The following is an 11393-nucleotide window of genomic DNA, read 5'->3' on the forward strand; positions in this document are numbered from 1 at the left end:
GCATGCAAAGGCCACTGGGGGCTGGTGTGGTGGTCAGATGAGTTGCCCCTTGAATTGTAGGAGTGGCTCATGAGTAGGAGGCCCCAGGCGTAGGAAGGGAGCGGGAAAGGCAGAGAACAAAGTGAGGATGGAGGGAGGTGTAGCTCAGCCCTCTAAGGGCTTGGCTGAGATGTTATGGTCTCTATTCCCATCTGACAGTTTCTGTCTGATAATAGCCGACTTCCCTGACAGTTCTGAGTTCTCGCTTGTCTTGATCACCTAACTCCAAAGGGCTGTGAGCTAGGGTTTGGGGGGTGTGATTTTGGGTAGCAAGTGGCTATGTCCCAGTGGGTTCTGATTGCACTTGGAGTGGGATCTGGGGTCCTGGGTGGGGGAGGATGGCAAAGAACTTTGCCATCGATGTCGGCATCGTTGTCATCCTACATCACCTGTCTGGCCTCCTGGCTCAGAGGTGCCAGGTGCAAGTTGGAGGTGCCAAGTGGAAGAAGGAGGATGTGAGGTAGATTGGTGGATGTGTAGGAGCGCGTTGGGAGCAGTATCATTGCTCCTGGAGGCTGGCTTCTGAAGAGGAGGATGGGAGAGTGAGCTGTGGGATTTGGTAATGAAATGGTGCAGTGTCCGTGGACCTGAATGAAACACATTGTGAAAAATGAATGGATTACTATTTAAGCCCCTTGTAGAAAAATATATCCAACATGAAGCTGTTTCACATCTCAGTTCTGAAATCTGCTTTAGTTCACAGGTTATTTGGTCAGCAGAAAAGAAGTGGGGGCCACAGAAAGCCAACTCCAGGCTGCTTTCCTCAGTGAAGACTCAGCAGTTACAATTCCCTAGGGCAGCAGGTGGTTCTTGGCTTTATTTGGGCTGGAGTGCTGTCCTCCAGGGCACTTACCTGGATCTGGGAGGCTGAGATGGGGCCGGGGTGGGGGGGCGGGGATTGCAGGGACTGAGCTTCTGTCTCCCGTGATGCTATCTCTAGGTCACAGAATATGAAGCTTGGTATGAGTGTGGCCCCAGCCTAGACTTTACAGGGCTCTTCAATGACTTGGAGCCTTAAAAAAGGGGCCTGGGCCAGCCCCAGGCAGGGCTTGCTGGCTCAGTGTTACTGGGGCTGTGATGATGGCATTTGCCTCACTGTGTGTGGTTCACAACCAAGCTTACTTGCACAGAAAGTCCATGCAGGCATCTAGAAGCAGACAAATCTGTCTTCCCACCATCAATCCGTGGGTGGCTGCGTGGGCTTTTGGACCGAGAACATCCATGTGGGGTCTGCTCACTTGGGCAGAAGGAGAATGAGGGCCTCCATTTCAAATCTTTAATGTCACCGTAGGTGTCAATTACTTCTGTTTGTTAGTCTGAAAAAAAATCTACATTGAATTTTTGTGAAATGAATTTTATTTCAAAATCCAGTAATTTTGAAATAGTTCATCACGTAAGTGGCTTTGGAGGTGATTCTTTTGGTAAAACGAATACTCCTTTAATGTGAAATATTAGTAGATAGCCGATAATTTGTGTTCATCAGAAGGAACGCTGGCTGTTGTGATGACTTCATACCCCAGTGGCTTTCAAACTGTGTTCCACGAGCCTCTGCTGGGGCTAATGTATGGGAGAGAGGGGCAGGTGGAGTCCTAGCCAGCCCTTCAGTCAGTTGCACTGCTGAAAAAATATGGACTTTCCTTTGTGAATTTGCAAATTTCACAGTTGTGATTCCCCTCTCCTATTTAATTGTGTCTGAAATGCTGGCAGCAAGACCTAAACTGGCCATGTCCAGCTTTGCAACTTCACAGTTAAGATGAGAGGCAGAGAAGCTTTCCAGACACACTTAGAAGCGGAAGGAATTGTGGAAAAGGAACAGGTGCCGCTGAAGTCACTCCCAGTTGAAAAGGCCAGTTGGGACTGGATTGGTCTTTTACTCAGCAAACCTGCAGTCCAGAGGGGCCAATTTTCTGGCCTGGCAGTTGGTGGGCTCTTCATGTAGGCTCAGAGACTTTCTTTTCCTTCCAGGGGCTGCTACAATTCAGAAGATGTTTTCCGAAGGAAGACGCTCACGAAAGTTGGAGAATTTCAGGGATAGAAGTGGGACTTTGGAAGAAAATGTGTCAAGACATTGAGGCAGGAATAAAAAAAAAGGTGAGATGTGTTTTCCATCCATCCCAGTTATTGTGAAATTAATTTTAGGCTTTTGAGGTCAGTTTCTTCAACCTATATCTACATATTGTATCTTAAAAAACAATCTATGAATGTATTTGTCTAGGCACACCGTGGGAGTTGTTGGGGACAAGAGTTTGGTGGACTGAGATGCATGAAACACACTAGAGGATTGGCCAATGTCAGGAACTCTGTGCTGGGCAGGTGGGTTGGGCAGTTAGGTGGGAGTGAGAAGCTCTGTTTCCAGTGAGGCAAGGTCTGTGTCTTCCTTTCTCTGAAAGGGGCCATTCCTCAGCAGCCCAAGAAACTCATGGCCATGTTGGCAGGTGAAGGCATCTAACCTAATGTGTCTGTGATGGGACCACCTCTTCCAACTTCAGGTGGCTTGAAAAATGACCCTTCAAGCCAGAAAGCATACAAGTGCAATTTGGCCACTGATGTGCACGAGAAGGAAAGGGGTGTTTTGAGAGCCCAAAGGGGCCTCTTCCTTGCTGAGATTCTCTGATATGCGCTATCTTCACAGGGCTGTTGGGTTGTACTTCTCTGATGCCCAGTGGAGAGCCTACCACAGCCTGAGACATTTGGGAATAATGCAGCAGTGCCAGCCCATATCCTTGTGTATTACTGGGGAGAGAGGGACCCAAGTGTAAGAAACACTTACTGAAATGTGCTGTCTGTGCTATGATGATGCAGGGACTGGGGTGCCAGAGCTGAGTGCGAGGGCCACAGGGAGAAGAGAAATGGGGTTTTAAAAGGGACAGCCTAAGGAACCCGCCTGAACCCCACTTGTATCCTTCGGGTTTCTGCATTGAGCCTGGAGGCCACTGTTCTGCAGGCCGCACACACCTTTCCAGGCAAGCCTGGTCTGCCCTGAATCTGGGGTACTGGGCTGGCTAATAAATGTCCCCCTTCAGTAGTGAAAAGCAGGCACGCAGGGTTTGTCTTGGTCTCTTGGGGTCCCAACCCAGAACGGAGCCTTTACCAATGTGGTGGCCTGATCTGCACTTGGGGGTGTCCCTGGTGCAGAGGAGCACGATCCCTTGATGGCCATTGTCTTCTTTCTGGATGTGGGGTGGTGACTCTCAGAGCCATGGCCTAAGGCAGGGAGGAATACAGCTGGACCTCGGAGAGCGTCCTTCTGCTTACTAGCATTTGAGATTATAAAAAATTATTTTTTAATCAAAAATTCCAAAATAAAGTGAGTGATTTCCCCATCCCCCAAGATGCAATAAGTCTTGTTGGCTCTCCCTCAGGCTTACAAGAAGTCAAATGGAAAGAAAACTGAAGCAACAAGAAGCAACTGCGAAGGAGAAAATGAGGTCCAGAGCGAGGGCGATGTGGCTCTCACGCCGGGAGGGAGAGCCCTGATCCGGGGAGCCTGTGTCTTCAGGCCACATCAGGGTGAAGTCTGGCCGGACCCTGGAGAATGACTAGGCGAAGGCAACCGACAGAAGCATCCGCCTGGAAAGCAGGAGCTCCTGGTTCCATGGCGGCCCAGGTCACGTGGTGCGTAGCTGGGCGCAGAAATGATTCCTTTACACGGCAGCATATTCTCATCGTAGCTCAAGGCAGAAATCATACGTCCTAACGAAAAACCCCCATCTTGTTAGCAGCGCATACCTTATACTAGGAAACTTGCAAGGAGACCAGTGTTGAACCACAAAGCGAATACAGGTTTTTGCTTTTGTCTGTAAAAATGTACAGGGTGCCTGCTTGGGGCTGCGGTGTCAGTACCAGGCGGCGCTCGTGGCTGCTTCATACCTCGCCCACCCACACCACTGTGGTCCCCCCCTTTACTCCCGCCACCTCACACCGCGGCGCGTTTTGTCTCGCGTTGATGAGAAACAGTGACTCTCGGGCCGGCGTGAGGAGGTACTGCCCAAACAGCCCGCTGTCCCTCACGATCCTGCGGGGCCCGGCCCAGGCTCGGGCTGGCCCCGCGGGCGCGGGCGGCTCCTTCAAGCCCTTCAGCATGCCCGTCTTCCCCGTGGACAGCTCCAGGAAGAGCAGGTCCGGCTCTGTCTCCAGCGTGGCGTAGACGTAGTACTGGCTGCCCTGGGTGAAGGAGGGCTGGAAGGCCACGTCTGAGACGCCCTGGCTCACTTGCAGGTCATAGAGGGTCTGGATCTCCCCCCGCAGCGTGATCTCCTGCACGTGAAGCTGGGGGCTGCTGGAGGCGGCGCTGACTAGGAAGCGCCCATCCGGGGAAGTGTGTGGGGTGCCGGTAACGTGGCCGTTGGGGCCGACCACGGCGTCCGTGACACCGTCGAGCAGCAGCTGCGGGGCGGCTGGAGAGGAGCTGTGCTGTCGGCACTGGATGAAGAAGTAGCCGCCCAGGTGGGTGTGGGCCATGGCCTGTGGCAGGCAGCCGTGGCTCTGCAGCCCGATGGTCTTGAGGAGCAACAGTGTTTCCAGGTCGACTTTGTGGACTGCAGGGTCAGACTTGTTGAAGATGAAGCCGAACCTGGGAGGAGACGCAAACTGAGGTCAGAGGTCAGGAGGACTTTCTGGGTAGGGGATAGATAGGTCATTTGTCTCAAACGATGGCATCCTTTCTCTTTTCCTTTATCATAACCCTTTGGTGACTAACAGCCTATTAATAAGATCTACCGTTCTGCAGGAGATGGCTTCATAAGCGATTCATCTATGATCTCAAACCAAATGCAGTTGAGTTACAAAATGTTCCTGGATTTACGCTCTTGTAATATGCACGCATCTTTAGAGATGGTAAAGGAAGAGCATAATTGTGCCTCAGCAGCTTCTGTCTCGGGGATGCCTTTGATTCAGCTCACCAGAGGCCTTGCAGCAGCTGGGAAGGGGCGGGCCTGTGGCTGGAGGGAAAGGACAAGAGGTGTCTGCCCTGACTCTGCCTGCTAGGAGGACAGGAGACGTGAGTCTATATCTGAGGTGGTTTTTGGACTACTGGCTGGGTCAGAACTTGGGGATGCAGATGCAAGAGAACAAGGACAGATGTCCTATCCATGCTCCCTTACCTTTGGAGAGGAACGTGGGTAAGGGTTGAGGGCAGCCTCTTCCCTGGCCACGTTGATGATGCTGGTCACAGGAAGCCCCTTTGGGCTGGGGCTAAGGAGAGCTTTTACCTTTACAGCCAGATGGCCTGGCACTGCTGTGGTGCCCTGCTAGCTGCAGAGCCTGGGGCAAGTTGCTTGCCTCTTCAAGCCCCTGCTAATATAAAGAGGGTAGTTCCTTCCAAGGGCTGTTGGGAGGATTAAATCTAAGAGGGAGCTTTAGTGGAAGAGGTCAGTAGGTGGAAGCTGCCATATCTGGACTTCGTGAAACTCCTCTTTGGAGGCTGGTTGTGAGCTGCAGAAGGGCCTGATTCCAGGCAGGACTTCCCTCTGATTGTGAGAGCCTCTGCCTAAACCCCTCACTTGCAGAGGCCTTTGGGTGCTGTGTACACCTACAGGAGCAGAGAAAAATCTCTTCCACAGTTTTCTCTTGAATAACAAGCTGTGCCTCAGAGTAGGGGAAATGCCCACTTTACAGCATCTTTAAAGCATCCTTAAAGAGCTAGAGCATGGAAAGAGCAGGAACGAAAACCCCATGCTTATAAGAAACGGTAATGTAAAAGTCACACGCAGGCTCTGCAGAGCCTGAGTTTGCATGACCCCTGGCTGAATTCAGCTTCTTTGAGGGGTTTTACCATTTACAACCATTTTAGAGGCTTTCTTTAGAGGTATTCTCTGCAGTGAGGTAGGGAGGTCATAAAGTGGTTACTTTCTCCCTTGGGCAAAGATGAATGGGAGAGTCCTATTTTTACAAGTCCAGCTTCAGCTTGCAAAAATGAGTCATTTTTCCCTGGAAAAAGGTGCTTGATGTCAGAGTAAAGGAAGGCATAAACACTGCCACAAGACATTTGGGTCCTGATGACTTTATAAAAGGGCACGCTCAGTCTTCTGGCAGTGGTGCCTTGACAGAAAATGTCAGGGGTTCTCTGAAATGAATAGGGAAGGGGAGTGGCCAGGCTGGGATGAGGCTTGCAGTCGAGGCCATGGCTGTTATTATTAAGCTGCTCTTTTGGATGGTGGCAAACCAGACACCGAGGAGGCCTTGTTTCCTTGCAGGCCCCTGCATGGCTGCTCTGGGGACTCCTAGAGGAACCACAGGTTGTGGTTAGCAGAGAATGAGGCCAAATGGGGCACTGAAAGGACACCCAGCTTTGCATTTAGTCTGACTCTGCCAGTTCCTGGCTGTGTGACTTTGGCCAGTGTCTTAATTTCTCTGGGCCTAAGTTTCCTCATCTATAAAACAGATTCGAGACCGCCTCTACTAGTTTCTTGCGTCTAGCAAGGAGAGGGTACTCAATTAACCACAGCTGTTTCTCTCTTTCCTCGGCTGTCCTCACCCAAGGGTGAGACTTCCTGACCTCACTGGGCCCCTGAGGGCATTAGGAGCTGTGTGCCTTCCTTAACTTTAACAATTAAGGACTGGGGATGGGGCCATTTCTCTGTCCATTCCTGATGGGGTCCAAAGCCAGCCCAGGAGTAGTGGGGGGGAAAGAGAAAGGTGCGGGGCCACCCCGGGCAAAGCTGCCCCTTGCAGGGCTGAGCTGGGGCACGGAGTAGGTTAGGGCATTGCGGGCCGGTCTCACCTGACGTGGTTGATGATGAGGTTTGTTGGAGGAATGAAGAAATCGTCCACTCCTGCAAAGGGTGTGCGGATGAGGTGCTGACCCTGACCGGTGCTAGCCTCTGTGATCACCTGCAACACAGAGCGGAAGTCCTTGTGAGCACCCATCCCAGCGGGGCTTGGAAACCTGCAGACACATGCACACTCGGTTGGAGACCCCGGCAGAGAGGCTGCTTGAGAGAGAGATGATGGGCAAGTCACCGTCTTGGGCGGGCCAGGAGCAGAGCGGGAGCTGCTTGGGAATGGCATAGGCAGGGACCCATACTTCCAGGGAGGGGAAGTGGGGAGACGGGAGTGAATGCCTGAATCGCCTCCTCCTGCTCGGTCAGGCCTGCGCCTGACTGACTCTGGTGCATGTTGTCAGCCACCGTGATGTGACAGCAGAGTGAGGACTTGGAGGGGCTGTGTTGGGGCTTCTGAGAGAGGGTCCTCGGAACCTAAGCATCTCTGCTCAGAGACAGCCTCCTCCACGACAGGGAGTCCCACCTTCTCAACACCTAGGCCACCCTGGGAAAGGCGGCGAGGTTTTAAATAACGAAAATGCTAAACGCTGGAATCGTTGACTGGCTCTGTATTTTCCCTTGATGCCAGGCACCTGGGCTGGTTTGTTGAGAGTCTCTGTCATATGCGCCTCACAGAGGCGCTCTCTGAGAACTGTGACTCCATAATTAGAGAAGGCAGGCAGCCTGTCAGAGGTGCTGGCCGTGTCATTTATTTTATTTTTTATTTGTATTTATATTTCTTTCTTTATCTATTTTAACATCTTTATTGGAGTATAATTGCTTTACAATGTTGTGTTAGTTTCTGCTGTACAACAAAGTGAATCAGCTGTATGCATACATATATCCCCATATCCCCTCTCTCTTGCATCTCCCTCCCACCCTCCCTATCCCACCCCTCTAGGTGGTCACAAAGCACAGAGCTGATCTCCCTGTGCTATGCGGCTGCTTCCCACTAGCTATCTATTTTACATTTGGTAGTGTATGTATGTCAATGCTACCCTCTCACTTCGTCCCAGCTTACCCTTCCCCTTCCCCGTGTCCTCAAGTCCATTCTCTACGTCTGCATCTTTATTCCTGTCCTGTCCCTAGGTTCTTCAGAACCGTTTTCTTTCTTTTTTTTTAGATTCCATATATATGTTAGCATATGGTATTTGTTTTTCTCTTTCTGACTTACTTCACTCTGTACGACAGACTCTAGGTCCATCCACCTCACTACAAATAACTCAATTTTGTTTCTTCTTATGGCTGAGTAATATTCCATTGTATATATGTGCCACATCTGCTTTATCCATTCATCTGTCAGTGGACACTTAGGTTGCTTCCATGTCCTGGCTATTGTAAATAGAGCTGCAGTGAACACTGTGGTACATGACTCTTTTTGAATTATGGTTTTCTCAGGGTATATGCCCAGTAGTGGGATTACAGGGCCATATGGTAGTTCTATTTTTAGTTTTTTAAGGAACCTCCACACTGTTCTCCATAGTGGCTGTATCAATTTATATTCCCACCAACAGTGTAGGAGGGTTTCCTTTTCTCCACACCCTCTCCAGCATTTATTGTTTGTAGGTTTTTTGATGATGGCCATTCTGACCAGTGTGAGGTGATACCTCACTGTAGTTTTCATTTGCGTTTCTCTAATGATTAGTGATGTTGAGCATCCTTTCATGTGTTTGTTGGCAATCTGTATATCTTCTTTGGAGAAATGCCTGTTTGGGTCGTCTGCTCATTTTTTTGGATTGGGATGTTTGTTTTTTTGATATTGAGCTGCATGAATTGCTTGTAAATTTTGGAGATTAATCCTTTGTCAGTTGCTTCATTTGCAAATATTTTCTCCCATTCTGAAGGTTGTCTTTTCATCTTGTTTATGGTTTCCTTTGTTGTGCAGAAGCTTTGAAGTTTCATTAGGTCCCATTTGTTTATTTTTGTTTTTCTTTCCATTTCTCTAGGAGGTGGGTCATAAAGGATCTTGCTGTGATTTATGTCATAGAGTGTTCTGCCTATGTTTTCCTCTAAGAGTTTTATAGTGTCTTGGCCATTTCATTTAGATGCCTGTGATTAGGATGCTGGGGAGGGTTCCGGTTTCAGAAAGGGGACTTGCTGTGAGAAGTGAAGAATTAGGCCCTGTGTTTTGTACAAATTGGTAGTGACAGAGCATGATGCCTCTGTTCCCCTGGAGGTACCACTTTCTCCCCTGCGTGCTTGGCAGGAGGCGACTTGAGCCATTCCTTGGTGTGTGTCCCTGCTGTGTCTGTATCAGGGAAGGGCACGGTGGCAGCACAGAACAGAGCCAAGTGATGTCTGGGGTTAGACAGGATGAGAGCATGGGTTGGAGGCCCTGCCAGAAAGGCCCCCCGTGGTCAGGCTGGGCTTTTATCCATCAGCTACTGAGGCCTTGGGCACAGGCAGGCTGGAGACACTGAGCCAGCCATCCTGGGTCCTCTTGCTTTCTGCATGTGCTCTTCGGCCTCCGAGTTCTAGGTGATTGCCCAGAAGGGTGGCAGACCTGCAGCCAGATGAGGGGCTTGGCCAGCTTGTGGGCAGTTTTGGCTGGAGGACCCTAAGGACAAGCCCAGGCCCTCTTAGCAGGACAGGAGGCAGACGCCAGACCCTGACCAGCGAGAGGGGAGACGCTTTTCCTGATCTTCGTGTTGTGGCCATTTATACAGAAGGAAGGATTCAGATTTTTGCAGCCTGAGGCTGAGGACAGTTTGTGATGGGGCTTTGTGACTCACATGGCTTAGAGCTCCGGATGCTCTTGCCTTTTAAGAGTGGGACTGCTTTCTGCCTCTTACTTTAATGACAAGACAAACAGCACCTGCACTGCTTCCTCAGGCAGGTTTGAGGCTTTAGTTTTTTGGATCATGCTTCCCTTGAGGGGTCAGCAGGCAGAATGCCGGATTAGAATGATGAGAGCTGTGATTTTCAGTGTTGGGGCAGCTCTAAAGTTAGGTTATTTTCCTGTGATTTAAAAAACAAAGGCCAAATGACACTTCCATGGCAAGTCCATGGGAAAAGCTTAGAACTAGGCATTAAGAAAATATCAACATTAGGAAACTGGATCTTAGAGAGTCCAGGTGAAAATGCCAGAGAATTCCAAGAAGCCATGCAATCATTGCTTGATATAAGGTCTGTCATTTTAGCTTATAATAGAGATGGAAAATTACAGGCCGTCAGCAGTCAGTGTCATTCATGCATCACCACCCTGACACCCTATATTCAGAGGTTACTTCATCAAAACCCGGTGTCATGGGCCACTGAACTGATATGGGCTAGTCAGCCTCATTTCTCCAATGAGTCATGAATTCCTTCTTGGCCTGTGTCCCAGCGCATGGCTGGGCACATCTGTGACCAAAAGATAATTGTTGAGCCTCTCAAATTTCCTGGCTCTAGGGGCTTGGTTCAGGAGATGCACATAGTTGGCTGGGTATCAGGAGGTGTAAGTTAGTAGTGAGTGTGGGGTAGGGAAGTCTGAGCATCTGCTTCAGAGGAGTGGACAAAGCCAGGTGAGAGGTGACAGCTGGGGAAGGGCAGGGTGCAAGATATCGAGTGGGATGGGCAGAAAGGCAGCTGAAAGCTGGGAGTGGGTGGGCGAGAGCATGATGGGCAGGATTCGAGACGGTGCCCAGGAGCCAGGGCCTTGGTGGAATAAGCCTCATTTACAAAACCACCTTCATTTAGTCATAGCAAAGCTTGTTTAACCAATTCCTTAGTGTTGGATATTTAGAAACATTAAGATGGTATTTTCAATGTTTTGCAAATATAAACATTGCAGTAACACATAATGTTGTAGCTAAATCTTTGTGCCCATCCCTGATCGTCACCTTTGGATAAGTTTTGAGAGGTCAAGTTGCTGGATTGAAAGCAATGTTCTGAGGCTTTTGGTTCACATTTCCAAATTGCTCACCGCAAAGGCTCTGCCCACTGACATTTCCAGGAGCAGTTTCTGCAAGCAGTGGTTTCCTGAACCCTAGTCCACAGAGATGAAGGTAGGTTTATTCAATTTATTTCATTTTCTTGTCATAGTGCATTTCTAAGACTTTCCAATTATGGTGATGGTGGGCATAATGGTCTAATTCCTGCTATTAATTAAAATGCTTTTAGTGTTTTGTCATTTAGGCAAAATTTCCTCTTGGTTTCTCGGAAATAGTCTTCATTATGTTTATGTCTTCTATTCCTATTTTTAGTTTTTTTTTAAAAAATTAAGAATGTCTGCTGTATTTAGTTAAATGCCTTTCCAGCATTTACTGAAAATATTATAGCTTTTTTTCTGTTTTGTGTTATGAGTAATGTTGACTGATTTCCTGAGAGTGAACCATTACTGCATCCCAGGAATTTGCTCCCTGCTCGAGCAGTTAGATGCATTGTTGGACTCTATTTTTAATACCATGTTTAGAATTTTGCTTCTGTATTCATAAGTGAGATTAGTTGATAGTTTTGTTTTTTAAGTTTTTTTGAATTTTTAAATTTTATTTTATTCAAGTTTTTATACAGCAGGTTCTTTTAGTTATCTATTTTATACATATTAGTGTATTCATGTCAATCCCAATCTCCCAATTCATCCCCCACCCCCACCCCCACCCCCCAGCAGCTTTC

At 49.0% G+C, this 11393-nt stretch overlaps 1 protein-coding gene across 1 annotated transcript in view; it reads right to left on the bottom strand.

The window, feature by feature from the left end:
• Nucleotides 1–3903: 3903 nt before the first annotated feature.
• The window catches only part of FSTL4 (follistatin like 4), a 448259-nt gene continuing 440769 nt past the window's right edge, over nucleotides 3904–11393 (bottom strand). Inside the window, exons 14-15 of the mRNA XM_007461353.1 lie at nucleotides 6761–6870; nucleotides 3904–4612 (exon numbers count right to left, since the gene is read on the bottom strand). Of these exons, the coding sequence (XP_007461415.1) occupies nucleotides 3904–4612; nucleotides 6761–6870 (819 nt within the window). The remainder of the gene's footprint in view (nucleotides 4613–6760; nucleotides 6871–11393) is intronic.

Source organism: Lipotes vexillifer, unplaced genomic scaffold, assembly GCF_000442215.2.
Source record: "Lipotes vexillifer unplaced genomic scaffold, Lipotes_vexillifer_v1.1 scaffold217, whole genome shotgun sequence".
Classification (NCBI taxonomy): domain Eukaryota; kingdom Metazoa; phylum Chordata; class Mammalia; order Artiodactyla; family Lipotidae; genus Lipotes; species Lipotes vexillifer.